The sequence below is a fragment of the Pimephales promelas genome, chromosome 3 (assembly GCF_988280905.1).
Source record: "Pimephales promelas chromosome 3, fPimPro1.hap1.1, whole genome shotgun sequence".
NCBI lineage: Eukaryota > Metazoa > Chordata > Actinopteri > Cypriniformes > Leuciscidae > Pimephales > Pimephales promelas.
Genome location: NC_142771.1, coordinates 18,691,729 through 18,710,622, shown reverse-complemented (window position 1 = coordinate 18,710,622; position 18,894 = coordinate 18,691,729). Strand labels below are relative to the sequence as shown.

Here is an 18,894-nt window from a genome sequence, read left to right as displayed (position 1 = left end):
TGACCACAATGTACCCAACTTCTGATGGCTACTTTCAGCAGGATAATGCGCCATGTCATAAAGCTGGAATCATCTCAGACTGGTTTCTTGAACATGACAATGAGTTCGCTGTACTCAAATGGCCTCCACAGTCACCAGATCTCAATCCAATAGAGCATCTTTGGGGTGTGGTGGAACGGGAGATTCGCATCATGGATGTGCAGCCGACAAATCTGCGGCAACTGTGTGATGCCATCATGTCAATATGGACCAAACTCCCTGAGGAATGCTTCCAGCACCTTGTTGAATCTATGCCACGAAGAATTGAGGCAGTTCTGAAGGCAAAAGGGGGTCCAACCCGTTACTAGCATGGGGTACCTAATAAAGTGGCTGGTGAGTGTATATAACAGTTTTTTTGTTTTACTAACTAAATGGCTTGTCTCCCATTTAAGATGAAGTATGGAAGAATACTGTATGAACACACCTTGGTTCCTCTTAATGCCTTCCATTTTGAGATATTGGAAATTGCGGACAGCACTTGATAGAGGCCAGTGTGTGTGGCACCTTGAAAGTCATTTAAGAGAAGGTTTGACAGAGAGCTAATATTTCTCTCTCATTGTGTGTGACTGTTTCTGTTGCACACCACGCTGATCCCTCGTCTGACCTGCAGTAGATCTTTTTCAGCACTCGGACACTTTTTCCCCTCACACGTTCATTATATTCTACCTGCAGTTCGATCTGACACAAAGGCCCACATCCACGGGGAGGTCAGAGGTCAGGAAAATGGATGACTGATTTGTGAGACTGACCCTGGGGTGACGGACAGCCTGATCCACCAAACATAAGTCTGTTTTATAGTCATCAATCCTGAATACAGTACTGCTGTCACTCAAACATGACCAATCATGTCTCTGAAGGAAATAGGCACAGGAATAGCATGGAGAGAAGCTTCAATGATTTAAAATATTTTGCAGACTGACTTCTTTTTCTCAAAATACAGTTTAAATCACTGTTAATTCTGTTACATTCAGGAGGGGTCACAATTAAAAAGTAAAAAAAAATACAAAGTTAGGCTACTCCTAGCCTAATGAATGTCTGATTTTGCCGAAACTTCTAATGTTGCATCAACTAATCATCTCAAAAATGTACAATACTGCACAAAATGTGCCAAACCTTTTACATGATTGGGTCAGGTGGAAGTTAGAAAAACAGCTGGACATGGACTGACTTAGTGAATGTCATTTTACCAAGTAGGCCTATCACTAAGATCAACTTTGAACAACATTCCAATCAGATCTGAGGTACAAGTTTACGGTTTATGTCAAGTTTAGGATGCTTCTACATCAGTGTTATTAACCTTAACCTTCCTTCCGATTTTAGGGATAAGTTATGGGTAGTGCTAGGTTTAGCGAGGTTTAAGACAAATTTTCAGACAAGTAGGCCTATGTTGATTCAGGAACATGTCTTACTTGGCAAAATCACAGTGACCGAAATGGCTTACAGCTCTTTTAACTTTTCTGTTTTTCAGCTCGTCTTTGAAATCACTAGGTGGGAACACGCTCCCATCTCAACAGCCATCGTAACAATTCTTTCATTATCAGCGAAAATGTGAAATAACCTTTGCAAGGGCGGGTGAAGTTTTAAAGCCGCTGGCACGCGAAGGTCTCCTTGACATTTTGCCGCTCATCTTCTCCAACGCTTCCTCCTGTCTGAGGGAAAAGATGCGCGCGCGCCCTAGTGACATTTACCAAAGTCATCAAGCACGGAAAAAATCATATTAGCGAGAAAGAAACTGCTAAAAGCAGCTTGTTCCGTTCAGGGTAGGCTTCCTGGTTTATAAGAACAAACTGTATCCAACTGAACAGCAAAACTTGAAAATAAAGATAGGCTACCCGGATAAGGTAGGCTACGTGTGATGGAAAGATAGCCTACTCGCTCTCTAAAGCGTACACACACACACACACACACACACACACACATATATACACATATATATATAGCCTAATAATAGCCTAAATTAACAATGCTGAAAGAAAGAATTTAAAATGTATAGTATTGTTAAACATATTCTGGGGAAATCAGATCATTCAGGGCTAGCCTACACATAATTTTAAATTTGGCTGTTTGTTCTGAATTTGTATCTTTCGCTAATCAGGTCAGTCATAAACATTAGATAGGAGTAGGTTGAAAGTAGTGGCCCTGTATGCAGCTGTAGCCATAGCCTACTATTGCACAATCCACCTATGAGGTTTTCCCACTCACAAAACATGGATAGCAAAATCTTAGATAGATCTCTTCGAGACTTTCTCTTCCATGTAGGGTCTACTCCACTTCTGACTGGAACAACCTCAATCCAAGGCCATTCCAGTTAGAAGTTGCCATGTTCCTTTCATTGCCTAGAGGGCACTAGTGCAGCTGCGATGTTTTACCATCAGCCAGGAATACAGATTAGTGTTGATTACTCACCATCGTTCAAGCGTAGTAAGGAGAGGAGCCAGTCTTGATTTTCACTTACTCTCTCAATTAGCTGTTGCAGAATCACACAGGACCTCCGAGTTTAATTCTGGAGGAGTTTAATGGCATTCTGTTCTGGAAATGTGATTGTGGAATCACACTTTTATCTATACGTGTTGGAGTCTCAAAAACAGTGAAACAAACACAAACATAATCATGACACAAAGCAGCCAGCAACCAAGTTCATTCATGCAGCAACGCAGTAAGTGAGACTACTTCTTTTTAAAGACATCATGAAGTATTTAGCCAAAAACTAAATACTTTCCAGTCTTTGCTTTAAGGGGGCTGTCACCAAAACGCACCATATATCATACAACTGAAATTATTAGGTGAAGCACAATGTAATGACACTGTTCAAACAGGCAGCAAAAATATTTCTAAAAACATTATCTGGCTCAAATCAGTTTCATTATCTTAACGCTGATGTATGCATCCATATACTTGTTAGAAGGATATGACAATATTTGGCTGACATACAAGATTTGAAAATCTGAGGGTGCAAAAAAAAAAAATTGTGAAAATCACCTTTAAAGTTGTCCAAATGAAGTCCTATAGTTCTGCACCCACTCACAATTTTTTTTTAAATACATTACCACAGTAGGAAACTTACTAAATATTTTGATGGAACATGATCTTTACTTAATATCCTAATAATTTTTGTTGTGAAAGGAAATTAATTTTGACACAATGTATTGTTGGCTGTTGCCACAAATATAGCCATGTGACTTATGACAGGTTTTGAAGTTCAAGGTCACATATTCAAACTTTTTTTTTTTAAATCTTCCTTTTCCCATCATTATCTATATATTGAGCTATATAAGAGCACAGTACTTAAAACTTCTGGAATCACAAAATCAACCATGGTTAAAGTCAGCATGAAATGAAAATTCACCAAATTTCTTTCTTTTATCTGCCACTAATTTTAAGTGTGACAGCCCATCTCAAAATCCAATCACCGTTTGATGTATCCCTTCCCTACATTTTTTCTTTTTTTGGTAATCCGTTACACTCAGATGAATGTCACAAAGAGGAAGACAAGCTGTTGCTAACTCAAATCACGGATATAGTGGATATTGACTACACTGAACAAACAGACCAGATTTTATCTCTTGCAAAATAAAAATATAGACTGAGCATCAAAGATTAGATTTTAAAGTTACATTTTTTAACAGTTTTGTGTGCAGTGTGAAGTTGAACATAACCTTCTAATATGGTCACATTAATGAAATTTCATGTGCAAAAAATAAATAAATAAAAAATTTCCCATTATCAACAGCATAGAAATTCATTGAGAACAGCTCAGAGATACATCGGCTTCAAGCCAAGCAGCTTTCTGTTGGCCAGCACGGAAAAGCTTGTTCTAAATTACATACAAGCACCAACATAATAATGACTCAACTGGTTTTTCAATGTAAGAGAAAACCTTTTATTAATTTCCCGTTTCAGACTACAAAGAATGGGAGGAAAATACAAGAGACATCATTGACGTTAAAAAGGGATCCAGCAAAAACAACATTTGTGCAATTTAATCCCTTTGCATAAATTAATATAAGGGCCGTTGAGGACAAGTATACAACTTCTTGTTCTTAAATTTGATTTTAAGCCTTTGGTCCAGCACTGGACATGTTTAGTAGTCAGGACGGTTCTTCTGCAGCTTGCTGTAGTCCATGTTCACTGCGTAGAACTTAAAATGGGGAAACAGAAAAGTGAGAATACAAAATAAGCAGGTTAAGATTATGCACTCAGCAAAATCCATTAACTCCGCTGCCCGTGTATGTATTGAACTTGAACTCTACTCCACATCAAATACACATTAAGACACAAGCTTGATTAGATTTGTACTAACTAACAGCACACATAAAATGAGCTTATGAAGCGCTTAATGAATTAAACTCATTAAGATCTTAGATTAGGTCCTGATACGGTCCTCCAGTCACATCTTTTAATAGGATCCCCTCAGGCGCTCCAACAACAATGGCATGTTTAAGTGTTTTACTACCACCACATATGCTGGTCAGTTAGATTTCGAACTCAAAATGGTCACTTACTGGATGCTAAACATCTCGAAAAATGCTTTATCATCACATTAAAGAGAATGTTCTGAATCCAAACAAGGAATTTTAACAATTACCACAAATTACAACTTAGACTTGTCCCCTCAAATCATTAAAACCAAGCCAAAATCACGCTCAAGGTAATGAGGTTACAATGCAAGTCTATTCCAGAAGCTCTAAAGCCATTATAATAATTCTTCAGTACAAAAATGTGCTGTTTGAGCTGTAAAGATCCAAAACATACTTGGCAGGTTCAGCCTTCTAACAAGTTATCGTGATGCTAGTATCATGTTCAAATGGTTGAGTTTCTCCTGTTTATCCTAATGTAATTATTATTGCATAGTCATATTGAATGGATTTTCACAAAAACAGTCATGGCTCACACTATGTTCTGAATTGTCTTTATTGATAAGCTCAGTTTTCTCATGACTGTGTGACACATTACGGTCACTTAAAAAAAAATGTTTATAAGTTGAGCCCTGCAGTGGCTCATTTCATAGACTTCCATTACAAATGCTTTACTGTGAATGCAACGGTTTCAAACTGAAGGACCGAAATCATTTTCTTATTTTCTGTGGTATTCAAGAGAATTCCACATATGCTGTTGACAGAGCTTTCCTTTAAACACACAGGGTGCTGCATATATCATACCTTGTACTGATCGGTGGGCTCCATTTTATTCCAGGGCTCTGGGTTGTTCGTTTTGTCCCAGCTATGGATATGAAGCAAATGAGTGCACAAATAAACAAGGCATGCATGATAAAAACTAAACAGAAGAGTTGACATGAAACATCTGATCAGCACTGTTGTTCTCGCACAACTGATTGGGTCAAGGTATGAAAAATCACAAGTTACTGTTGCATTGCGCAGCATCAGCTTATGGCTGTCTACACTGGACACGACAAAGCAAACGTTGCAAATCTATTTGTTTTTTGTTTCCGAAGTAGCATGCTTGAAGTACGTCAGAAATAGATTGGGGCATCAGTTTGTCGAGAATCTGTTGACGCATTGAGTGTAGACAGAATCACTGATTATAATGGGTTCTATTTTTTCACTTTTGTTGTGTTGCAAACACAACAAGAAACAGCTCTAACACATGGTGTTAGATCTCAACAGCAATTGTTCTTGAATTAACCAAAAGGAATGAGACCTTTCAGTTATGCTTTTGTATCCATAGTGAGAGACAGGTGATTAATGGACTTGTATCTTCTGTAGAACAGTGCTTACCAGACATCTGGGTTACGCAAGGCCAGGCGAGCCAGATATGACAGAGACATGGCGCATCCACCGCCAATGAAAACGAACAGTGGGATCAACTATGGTGAAAAATGAACAAAAAATATATATAAAGCAACTGTGACTAGAAGTCAAATGACTTGAAGGTGATGCATTCAAATTTGAAATTATGAATGATTTCAGGATGTCATTTTACATTGTACAGGCTATCAGTTAGCAGCTCTAGAATTCTCTTATTGTACAAAAATAAAATGTACAAAGCCATATTATAGACCTCTCGATGTGAGAACCACAGATCTAGATTAGGCTATAGTATTGACTGACATTACGTTACATAAAATTGTTCACAAATGTTTGCTTCATGGCAACACAAAAGCCTTAAATAACAAACAAAAAAAACATTAGAGTTTCTCAGCTTCAAAACTTTATAAGCAAATGCCTTCAGTCATCAGAAACTGTAAGTGGTTAGGAGATCCACAGCCAAGATTTAAAAATACAAGTCATTCAATTAAAAAATATGTTCGACAAAAAAACAAAAAAAACAACATACAAACATAATACAGACAATACGAAGTAAATGGCTCTAATAGTTTAAAGGGGATTGTGGCCACACTTGTCAGTCTGTCCTTAGTTTAACACGCTCGTCCTTGAGCTCCAGATAGCCAAAGCGGTCATGTGACACACGCATGCCTCCTGTGACGCATTCAACTAAACTCGCTTCAATGGCATTTAATTTCAAGCTAGATTAAGGTTCAGCTAATTATTCACATAAAGACTTGCATAAACATGCGACTGGTCCATTAAAATGGGAAAGTGTGTTGTTTACTTGTGACGGTCGTGACTGTTTGACACGTTTGTGTAACGTTAGTTGTTGCAACTCAACCGGAACATTTTGTGAGCTTTACAATATATTTATTTAATGTATATTTTATACCCGATTGAAAACTTATTCTGAACTTAAAGTTCTTAATCGAAAAAGGTCAATATCTGCAATTGTACGAAAGTGCATGTATTATAATTCAATAACAAACAAAAAATACTCATTGACCTTTCGGATTTCCATAGTTACTGAAAGTCGTTTTTATTTATTTATTTTATTGAGATTGAGACACCAACAAACTAGAGATTTATATCCGACCAATTATTTTAGAACTGACATTTCCATGAACTTTATTGTTTTAATAATTACTTCTCCCATTACCTTTCCAGACCTGGGAACCACACTTTTAAAATTCCTGATATTTCAAGGATTTTCCATGTAATATAAAAACATATTTAAGGATTAATTTGTGTTTATTCCGCGTTGTAAATATCTAAACTGGTGGCACGTCTAACTTAGCATTCCGCAGCAGGGACGCTAACAGGCTAGCTAAGTTAGCTACAACGTTAGCACAACTCGCACTAACCATCGTCTATTACAGAATAACTCGTCCTGAAATCATAATTTACTTACGGCAGGGTGGCTTCTGAGTTGCCGGCTGACCGTGCCCAGCATTATGATTGATGAGATGATTTATATTCTCCCAAAAAAAGTACACAAATAAAGGAATTGAACGAGGCTCGTTCGAGAGCTCTAGCAGGATGGCTTCAGCACTGAGAGAATAGGACACGGTTTACGGGGGTCTTATTGAGTTTGCCTGATTTGTTATTTATAGTTAGACAAACGTTGCCATCTCATTTCAGTTAATAAGTACGTATTGCTGTGTAATAATTAAAATTTTAACCAAATAATAAATATAAAAATGACAAATAAATGATACTATGATTATATGCTGAGGTATTTTGTAAAGGCGATGCTGTGGATACTCAAAGGCGCGGTAACTGGGTTCTAAATCTGATCTGATCTAGGGTCAGTTTGCGAGTTCGCACGAACACTTTTGATTTTAGATATCTGATCCCACATCAGAAAGAACATTTAAGGACTTTAGACTAGAAGGTCGTTGTAGGTCGAATTGTGTTTTATATGAATGAGAAATGTCCTTTTAAACGGGCAAATATAAACCATGCATACATTTTTTCTCTTTGTCATACAATATTATCTGTAACGTTAGTTATAGTTTCATTATCAATAGTTTTTAAACTGGTTCTCCGAGCACTTAATTGATCTGTTTCACCCGAGTTGCTCATTTAAGACAATAAATGAGTTGTGCTGTGTCATATTTCACCTCAAAGATTAAAGATAATAATAATAATAAATAAGGTTATTGATATGAGGTTAAATAAAATTAAAATTTTAAATAAAGCTTATAGCCTATTTTGCGTTGTGGCATTATTTTTTCTCATGACAATTAAGCACATTGTGTCCCTATTTTGCATATTGATACTACTACCTTACTCTGAACTAACGTTACCACAACTTTTGAGAACCATATCATCCTGCTTTCACTTCTTTATATTCACAGCATGCGTTAACAAAACCACCTTTACATATTCCCATTTACATAGCCTCAATTGAGTGCTCATCTCAAAAACGAGGATGAGATTAAAATAACAGAGAGAAAGAGAAAAAGGAGAAAAGCACTTCATCATCGTTTTAGCCAGGACAGCCTCAGGGCAGCTTGTTCAAACGGCGTGTGTGGAAATGTAGTTTTGCTGTGCTGCCAGACTAGTTCTCCTCTGCGGGCTCTTTTAATCAGATTGCCTTCTTGACATCCGGCCGTGTTTGTTTCCCTCCAATTTCATTTTGTGCTTTGAATTGCACATTAACCTTTCCTCAGAGTTCCTGCTAAGCAAACGGCGACTGTTCTCCATTGCGATCACGATTATGAGAGGTGGATGGCTGACTCACGTCAGGTACATTTCATCCAGTTTAACTGCATCTTCAGCTCCAGTCCATTCACTGCGTTCTCTGATGTGCCACTGATGTGTTTTGTACCGCAACAAGACGTGCACTTTAAAAGGTGCGATTGAAAACACAAACCCATTCATGTCTTGGTTGTATTTCTCTCCCCAGGGCGAGAACACGATGATGGCAGACACGAGCAGCGTTTTTGGCAGACGTTCCCCGATGACAGCTGGTCAACAGCATCTTCTTTGCAACCTGATTGAGTTTCCCTTTTATTTAAACACCCGTTATGATGCCAAAGAGATTCATTGGTACTAGAGTTGCAGAGTAGAATCAATCTATAAAATTCAATTTTTATTCTGACACAAGGATGCATTATAATGCAGATGATTCTTTTGTAAAAAAAATGTCAACTTTCTAAACATTTGCTTTGTTGACTTCAAAACAAGACATGAGACACAAGAATATAAATATGACATCTGGTATGAAAAAGCCATGTTTTGACAAATAATTCATCTATACAGCAGGTGTTTGTGCATTACATACACAAAGTAAACACCCCACGCGCACACACACACGCTACCTGGGGAATGCAATGACAATTATCATACGTTAAACATAATTCACCACCTAAATTAAGGCAGAACTGAATCCCCATTTCTTGATGTATATATAAATGTGTCAAAAAGTACGAATTGGGGTAGCTAAAAAATTCTGTGGTTGCCCTGCTGGAGTCTTCTAGGAAGTACAATCAGTGTGTGCATTTTTTTAGACTATAGTATTAAATAGGATCTTTCACTGTATCCAACCTTTCTCTTTTAGATTTCGCCTTATGATCTTAACAGATTATGATTAGGCACAGACATATATTTGCACTGTCCCTCTGTTACCATGGATTCCATTTTGAGAGATGATGGGTTAAATAGATCCCATTATTAAATGTTCAGAATGTCAACAATATTTTGAGCACTAAAAATATCATCTCTGAAGTACCCCAATGATGGAATTAGTGTTGTAAAGTGTTTAAAGAATAAGTATGTTTGTCTCAAGGGTTCAAAAGCAGGCATCCATGTACGCTCACACACACACACACACGTTTTCAGTCTTCAGTGTGGCGTCTTCTTAGGAGACTTTCCAAATTTGGCATCCAGTCCCAGGCCTGAAAGACAGAGCAGAGTCATGGTTGAGCTTCTTATACATCTGCTCATTATGGCCAACCAGCTCTGGACTGATTAGTGCTGTTCGACAGAACCCAACTTTAACAAGCTTAGATGTACCCGACCAGTAAAAAGTGGTTGATCAAAAACGTTATGCTTAAATTCGTCAAATTAATTTTATAAACAAATATAAAAATCTTTTTTTTTTTAATAAACTGAAATACATTCATATATATAATTATACACAATACTGTTCAAAAGTTTGGGTCAGTAAGATTGAAAAAGAAATTGATACTTTTATTTAGCAAGGACGCATTGAACTTATCAAAACTGATAGACTTTTGATCAAATAATCAGTGAGTATTTGAGACTTCTTTCAAAAACAAACTTTTAAACAGTAGTATTATGTAAATAATCAATATAAGACATAAGAGTTTCACTCACCAAGGAAGACGAGGATGGTGCCAAACCACTGCAAAGGGCTGATGACGTTCCCAAAGAGCAGCACTGATCCCAGGATAGTGAAGAACTTCCGTGTCGTAGTAATGATGGAACATGTGAGCGGTCCAAAATACACCACAGTCATGAAGATGAATGTCTAGGTGAAGAAAGCGGAGAATAAATGTTTAACCCCTGGATTAAGTATTACTTAAACTTTTAATAACTATTACCATATTTTTTGTGTGAAAGAATGAATAAATAAATGATCATGCTGTTCTTTTGTATGTCAACCCACCTGTCCAAGAGCGCTAGTGATACCGAACAGGAGGATATTATAGATGATGGCAGGATGGCGGTCAGTAAATGTCAAAAACTCCCACACCTCCCCGCTCCACAGCACAACTATGCAGAAAGAAAGAGATGTTCTTTATGTATGTCATTTAGTTATATAAAATATAGCCATAATGAGGTTGGCAAATAACTTTACTCTCCAAAGCCCATTTTTACTTGCATTTGGGCTTGAGTGTTAATTCTGGACTCTGTATCATTTTCCATTTGCCTAGTTAAAGGAGAAACTTGACAAAAACTATTCATTATTTCGGATAACTTCAGAGAGCACCACAGGACAGCTCTGGTTTCATAATGAGTGTTTTGGAAGGAAGGAAGTTTGCTGCATGTGTGATGAGATTAAAGATTAAAAGTGAGGAACAGATGCCTTTCAGAGCTGAGGCAGACCGACTGAACAGCTGCTGGGGATCAGCAGGGTTGCTCCCATCAACCCTGAAATAATAACACCACCAAGACTAATAGAGCCAGAGCTACCCCTGCTGGAGGAAGATGTACTGACAATGAGCTCTGGTCTGATGGAAATACTAGTATACGATTCATAAACCATGAACCGGCCAATCCAACACTTCATCACAACTTCTCCATTCAGCTAGGCTCATCATCCATAACTCCATCAAGGTCAGCCAGGAATCTTGGGCTTGTAATTGATGATCAATTGAACTTCATAGACCACATTGCTAACTGCCCAGTCATGTAGATTTGCCTTGTACAACATTAGGAGGATCAGCCTCAGGGCTTTCCTATGCTTGTTCTATCCACACTGGACTATTGCAATGCTCTCCTGGCTGGTCTTCCAGCTTACTCTGTCAAACCTCTATATGCTGATGCCAGAGTGGTCTTTAATCAGCCGAAGAGAGCACACGTCACTCCTTTCCTCACAAACCTGCACTGGTTGGCAGTTTCCGCTCGCATTAAATTCAAGTCACTGACGTTGGCCTACAGAACCACTGGCACTGCTCCCTTTTACCTAAACTCATTATTTCAGACTTATGTGCAATCCAGAAACTTGTGCTTTGCAAGTGAGTACCATCTCAAAGAGGCACAAAATCTCTTTCTCTGACCTTTACCATGACTGTTCCCTGCTGGTGGAATGATCTGTCGAACTCAACCAGAGCTGCGGAGTCCATAGCCACTTTCAAGAAACAGCTGAAGACGCTTCTTTTTCGGAAGCACTTGATCCAGTAACACTAATATTTTCTTTTCTATTCTATTCTATTAAAAAATGATAATCATGATAAAAAAATCATGGACTGCATTAGATGAAACAGAGAGGAGTCATAGCACTTGCATATTGTTGTCCTAGTGTTAGCTGAACTGCTTCTATTGCTCTCATTTGGAAGTCGCTTAGGATAAAAGCGTCTGCTAAATGATTAAATGTAAATGTAAATGAAGACATCCACTTAGTACAAAAAACTTGGAGGGAAAAAAGGAAGGGTACTAAAATCCTTTGCTCTAAAAGGGTTTTAAAAAGCTGATCGAGGCAACAAAATTTAGTTAGTTAGCAAGCCTCTTATGCTCACCAAAGCTGCATTTATTTGATCAGAAATGCAGTAACATAATTATTTTCTCATTTTGATTGTTTATTATTTTAATTTTATTTTTATACATCGTGTATATTTTTTATTATATATTTTTTTCTTCTCTGTTCAGTGGATGGGTTGTGGGAAAGGGAGAAAATTGGCATGAATGGGAAAGGGCATGAATGATCTGGAATTATGCTCTGGTTCACACCTAAGACAACAATGACCCACATAATGAGCCTTTCATACAGGTATGTCACTGTACCACAGGAAAGAATGTGAGGACTTATTTTGTATTCATGCAAATTGTATAATATCCAAGGTAAACATTTAGTGACCATGCAGTTAATTCCCATACTGTATTTTCAGAAAGTTTTGGAATATATCCTCGACCAAATGTGTCACTAATAAAAAAACAATAATCGATAATTTAATGAAAAGGCTCATATTGACCTATTAAGACCTATTGCTTACCTCTACCTTGTAAATATATTTTTTGCTATTTTATTAAAAAGTTTTCACATGTAAATCAACACCAATTACAATTTTAACAATATTTCAAGTGTAATCTTTCTTTGTAAAAAGTATAGATTTCATACGCATTTTAAAGTTAAGGATTCATTAGTTTGAATATTGGAACAAATACTATAAAAAACATCGTAGTAAATACTTCAATATACTTTATTTTTTGACAAAACATCCCAATACTATATATTTATTAACAAATGAGCAGCATCTAAACATTAATATTTCGTCTGTAACGTTGCTTATACGGCACAGATGCAAGCTGTTCTGTAGTAAACAACAGCACGCATCTGTGCAGTTCATTTATTCTCATTTTTAATTCTTTAAAAAAATAATAATAATGATAAAAATAATTAATGGACTGCATTAGATCAAACTGAGAGGGGTCTCATTCTCATTCATTCTCACACAGAAACACGATTCATAAGTCTTTTTGCGGTTTAGAGACACTATTACATATCACGATTCGAACAAAGCACTTAAGAATAAATAACTTACTATCCCACCTCAGCTGGTTCCGTTGCTCCTTGAAACGAAACTAAACACTTCCGAGGTAATTTTGTCCAGGATTATCATTACGATAGTATTATTCCTCAGATTCGTAAAGTACATGAGTCTGATTAAACGTGATGCGTTTTATCCAGATGATGTGGGCGTGAACGACTGACATCTCTTTTTTCATACAGATTACATAAACTGAGAATATTTGGTTTTTTTTATACAAAATATTTCATTTAAAAGAAGAGAATTCAAGCTATATAGTCATATTTCTCATGCATGTGTGACAAATATTCGCTGAGTCACAGTTCATTTTCAGACGCGTTTCAGAATGGACTTCATATTGAGAGAGATGGCAGAACGCACATCATGTTTATTTGTCCTTATTTAGCGAAAAGCACAACACTTTGTTTTTATTGTGTGTATACACAAAAAATAGACACTTAAGAGGATCAAATGATGTATAACACTTATATGTAAGATCAAAATCAAAAGTATCTAGAATCTCTTTTACCCCAGGGGCTTAACATAAATCTTCTTATAAATATTACAAGTAAATCCAATCAACAAATGTTTATTCTATTGTTTTTTTTATCTTTAATAACTAGTACCTTCACTAACCATGTATCAATGTTCCTATAATAAATCAGGACCCTTTATTTAACTCACCTACTCCCAAGATCAGTGTGGACCACATATTAACATTCAGCATCATGTGATTGGCTCCCGTCTGGAAGCGCGCCCTCATGTGGTCCTGAGATACACCTGTCAGCCCATCCAGAGTCAGAGAGAGCAGCTACAACCAAAGAAACACACCTCAGATCATCTTCACACAGAGGACTAGAAATGTTATACAGAACAGATTAAAAACAGAGCCCGACCAGCAGCATTTCTCCAAAGCCAAATGTGTGATCATCTGATGCGCTGGAGCCTTTGTTGGGTTTGTAGAGGAAGAGGGCGACCCCGGCGACGATTAGAAACACACACAGATACTTCGCCGTGGGATATTTCTTCCTCAGGATTGTGACACCCAGAATCATCACTGTGGAACCAAAGAGACACAAGCAAAATGAGTAGATGTGACCAATGCCAACAATCCACAGAGGTTTCTATTGTGTGGCTAAGAAAATGTGCATGAAACAAAGAGAACAAACATAAATATTATATATGAAGAGTTCAGATGCAAAAGCCTCTAAATGCCATTTGAAAATTTCTTCTTTAATGATGATTTTTATCAAACTTGTATATTTAAGTTCAGCAATTTCACTTAAATAACAATTAATAGGTAATTATCATTGCCATTTAAGTGAAATCACTGAACTTAAATATACAAGCTTGATAAAAATGATAATTCTAGAAAAAAAAATTTCAAATGGCACTTAGAGGCTTTTGCATCTGAACTCTTCATATGCTTTTTTTGAACATGTGAGGCAAGCAGAAATAAAAGAAACTGAATTGGGAAAAAGGGCTTTCGTGTCTGCAGCTTCATTTGAATGGAATCGACACCAAACGAAATTGAAATTACAAACTCTAGTGCCTACGGAATATTTCAAAACTATTATTCGGTCACTGGAAGAAGACTCAATGATGTGCAACTGTTTGTAAGTGTTGTAATTTAATATTTATTGGTGATTTGTAATTTTGGGACTTTAACTGCAGTCCATTCTTGGCCAGAAAAAAAAAGATTTTTATTCTCAGAGAGACTATCCTGGTTAAATATGGTTAATACATCCAGATGAGATGAAAATGACAGCTACCTTAGCCCAAAAAGTATTTGGACACTGAAGTCTCTTACCTGGAATTGGTTTACAGGATTTTCCCAACACCTAGAAGGAAGAAAGACTCATGAGCAGGTTGTTGTGAGGGAGAGAAAAAGCGATACAAGAGTAAAGAGCTGCAGACCTGTGTGGGGTAGTTGACATACTGCAGGGCAGAGTTACTGGACACCATGGCGCCCAGGTACGATAGAGAACACAAGCCATAGAGCCAGCTTCTTGTGTGGTCCTGCTTTGAGCTCTCAAAAGCCTGAATTACTACAAACATAACATAGAGAGAATGCAGAATTACTTGCAAGTGGAATTCAAACACATGCAGCAACACATACAAGTGGTGCCATAATGTGACAATGCACTGTCAGACATGATCTCCAAAACACTACCAGAAGATGCAAAGGTTTGACTCACAGAGTCTGGCGAAAGCAGCGTTGATGATGCACTGGATGAAGACTAGGGTGGTGGCGTAACGAAACTTCTCCGTCTTCCCTGAGTGAGTGTAGTCTCCTCGCGTGCTGGACGAAAAAGAAGACAGAGGTATTGTGGGATTGAAGGGAACAGCTGTTTGGAACAAGGATACTTAATGATCATTTCATTTGTGGTATAAATAACCAACAGTGGCTGGGGAAGAAACTGTTGTTTACCACAGCGACTCATTTTACTGCTTGATAAAAAAAAGTCTTCATGACATTGAGAGGTCAACTGCCAGCAGCCATATCACCCTGTAGCCCAAGACTGGTCACCCACTGAAACTAAGCAGGGCTGAGCCTGGTTAGTACCTGGATGGGAGACCTCCTGAGAAAACCAGGTTGCTGCTGGAAGGGGTGTTAGTGAGGCCAGCAGGGGGCGCTCACCCTGTGGTCTGTGTGGATCCTAACGCCCCAGTAACGTGACAGTGACAATATACTGTCAAAGAGCACCGTCCTTCGGATGAGACGTTAAACAGAGGTCCTAACTCTCTGTGGGCATTAAAAATCCCAGGATGTCCTTCGGAAAAGAGTAGGGGTGTTACCCCCGGTTAATCATAATTAATGATCTATAATGATCTCACAGTTTGACATCTTACGATTGTCAATTTAGAGAAAGGAGGTGGCCTGCACCGTTTTAGCCAATCAGAAACCATATCGATCTGTTTTTTGCACATTTGAGTTTGCTGACATTGTTTTGGCTGCAAGATCCGTGATTCAAACTAATACATATTCCAATTATTGCTGGTACGCATTTCAGTTTTACTAACCATTATGTAAAAGTACTTATTCTTAGTTGCTTGTAACTTTTCAAATAGTTACATAAGCATCTAGTCAAGTTTTTCACAGTACTAACTGAAGAGACACCACTGCAATACTTATTACACACTACCGTGTAATTTTAGATCTGTGTGGAAACTATTGGTGGGTACGTTTAAATTTAAGATGTACATGTTACAGTGTAATTATATATGCAAGTAAGTACTGAATAATATTAATTAATAGTTAGGTTAGGGTAGGATTAGCGTTTGGTTAAAGGTTAGTTGAATGTAATTATGCATAATTTACTGTTATTACAAGCAAGTACATGTAAATATCTGTTACCCATTTGCCTAGTGAGTGTAACTATATTAGACTTAAACTGGAATTAATTTAAGTATGAATAAGCACTAGCAGCTAATGAATACTTGCTAGCAGCAACAGGAAAAGACTCTAGTCAAAAGTTATCGATAGAGTTGAACCAGTGTCTTAGATAACATACTAGTAATTAAATATTATATCATGTAATAGGCCTAGATACTAGTGGAGTTTATAGCAGTGGTTCTCAAGTTGAGACTAACTCTGGGACCTCAGCAAACTCCAAGGGGGGGGAATAAGCCCGGAACATAAAATGAGTTACTTATTAATAAAAATGCTGAAAAGATGTACAACATTAAACTGACATCATACTTATTACAACAGATGCACCAGAAGGCCATCAGCTTACATTAGAGGAGCATTCAAGGTGAGCATTGGAGTCAAAAAGGTTGTTAAAAGTAAAAAAGAAAAAAAAGAAAAAAAAAAGCCATGTTAAAAGAGCTTGCCACAAGCTTGTTTTTTTGAGAACAATAAAACAACTGTCTGCGATAAATCAGAGCTCTTTCTCTGAAAGAGGCTGACAACAGTTAACAGGCTTTACCATAGTCTGCTTTATAATATACTAGAGAATGCAGTGTCAACAAGCAAGGTGAAATAGATGAAGGGTAATTTCCACTCTCTAGTCTCTACTTGTTCTTGCAACCACATGGACAGAGACAGCAGTGCAATAACAGCAACTAATGATGATTAAACGGTGTTATACCCTATGTGACAGTATGCTCTTCAAATGCAATGCGGTTTCATACTCACATTGTCTCCTGAAGTATTCCATAGTAAAAGTAGCACACGAACACCCCGCAGAAGCAGACGATGAACCGGAGCCGTTCATTCTGCCAGATAGACGGTTTGCTTGTCGCCTTCACGGCGGCCATGTTATCGTCCAGCACTCTCGGTATGGACACGGAAACCGCCCCGCTCCCCGTACCCCGTGCTACTGCGTCCCGATCCACTCTACCGGTGATCGGTAGCTCGACTCTAGATCCCCCTCTTCTCTGTACTGATGATGATGCTCTCCTTCTTCCGATGAAACATCTAACGTTACAGTCTTAAATCCTCTTAATATAACAACGATATTACGCTACCAGTCGTGTTGCTCAGTTTATTTAGGTTTCAGTTTATTTACAGATCCGTAATGTTATTGTAGCGCGCGCTAGCTGTGTCCAAACAACCGCATGATGAAAATGAGTTAATGCGGTTAAAAATGCGGCTTTTTTCTCTAGATAATGCCCCAAACGCTTAACTAATGTTGTACTCGAGGTGTTGAGTTAATGCTCTGTTTTTGACATGTAGTGATATTTACTGCTTGGGCAGTCTCTAATAAATGTTTTCATTTGACGCGTCAAATGACTCTAGAGTAGAAGGGCCCGAAGAAATTCGTGCAATCTGCTGATATGCCTGAAATTATTAAGAATTAAAATACCGTTTTAAACCAAGTGCATGTCGTTATTTGCCTTACCCCGGTGACATCCCTCACATCATGGGGTTTTCCTCTAAATCTATGTTTTTATTCATTATTGTACAAATATTTCCCTGCTACTTTAATGTAGGCATTATATTCAAATCCCTATAAAATAATCTGTGGGGGCTTTCTTGAGAATAAGCAGTTAGGATTTTACGTAGTGGTATGTGTATTACTTCAATTGGTCCAAATAAGCAAAAGATGACGACAAGCAGCGAATCACAGTGCTGGAATCTTTAAGAGGGCGGGGCGTAGAATTCTTCTACAAGCATTACGTGTATGTGTACTTCAATTTTATTCTAGGTTAAACTGGTATTGCATTTTAACGCAAATATATAATTGTATATTAAAATGTAATATATATATATATACGCTCAAGAATACATAAAGATTTTATACAAACCAGAAAACACACTAGTTTCTTTTAGTTTGTTTCTTATTTATGGCAACCAAAACTGAGTAACATAAAATGTACAATATATGCGACAAAAATATTTGTTGTACTGTACTCAACATAACAATAACAGTAACAATCTGAGAACAATATTATCAAAACAGCACCCTTAAAGAACAAGGTAACGAGCGAGACCTTAAAAAACTGAATGGATGATGCCAAGACTGAGACACAATCCATGTTTAAAAAAAATGGGATAATAACAGTGCAGTGTCAGCAAACAATAATTTGCTGGAAGTTTCGTTCCTTATGATGTGCACATATTGAACCTGAATGCAGCAAATTTGCTTGTGTCCTGTGTAAAGTGTTTGCATAACCAGCTTGGTGCTCAATGAACTGAACAATACGACCACTGTTGTAAGAATAGTAGTCAAGTCTGAAGTGAAATTCAGTAAAACATACAGCGCACTAATCAAGTGTGTAGCAAAATAAACCCTTAATGGGGTCCTGTCTGTGTTATTGTCTGAATTTATGTGTGAACGGCCCACTATTCATGAAGACCTCTGAATAAACAACAGAATAATGGCCTCTGCCTTCTTTCCCATATT

At 37.5% G+C, this 18,894-nt stretch overlaps 2 protein-coding genes across 2 annotated transcripts; both read right to left on the bottom strand.

Moving 5' to 3' along the window:
- Positions 1-3,905: 3,905 nt before the first annotated feature.
- coxfa4a (cytochrome c oxidase associated subunit FA4 a) lies at positions 3,906-7,399 on the bottom strand. Its single transcript, XM_039670095.2, has 4 exons — positions 7,237-7,399; positions 5,775-5,863; positions 5,199-5,259; positions 3,906-4,177 (listed from the first exon to the last, which is right to left on the bottom strand). Exons 1-4 carry the CDS (start codon positions 7,276-7,278, stop codon positions 4,121-4,123), a joined length of 249 nt encoding a protein of 82 aa, XP_039526029.2. The 5' UTR covers positions 7,279-7,399; the 3' UTR covers positions 3,906-4,120.
- Positions 7,400-8,901: 1,502 nt separating this feature from the next.
- slc35b1 (solute carrier family 35 member B1) lies at positions 8,902-17,784 on the bottom strand. Its single transcript, XM_089128418.1, has 9 exons — positions 17,184-17,784; positions 15,241-15,344; positions 14,960-15,090; positions 14,853-14,883; positions 13,939-14,099; positions 13,727-13,853; positions 10,462-10,568; positions 10,170-10,323; positions 8,902-9,727 (listed from the first exon to the last, which is right to left on the bottom strand). Exons 1-9 carry the CDS (start codon positions 17,303-17,305, stop codon positions 9,675-9,677), a joined length of 990 nt encoding a protein of 329 aa, XP_088984544.1. The 5' UTR covers positions 17,306-17,784; the 3' UTR covers positions 8,902-9,674.
- Between the last annotated feature and the right edge of the window lie 1,110 nt (positions 17,785-18,894).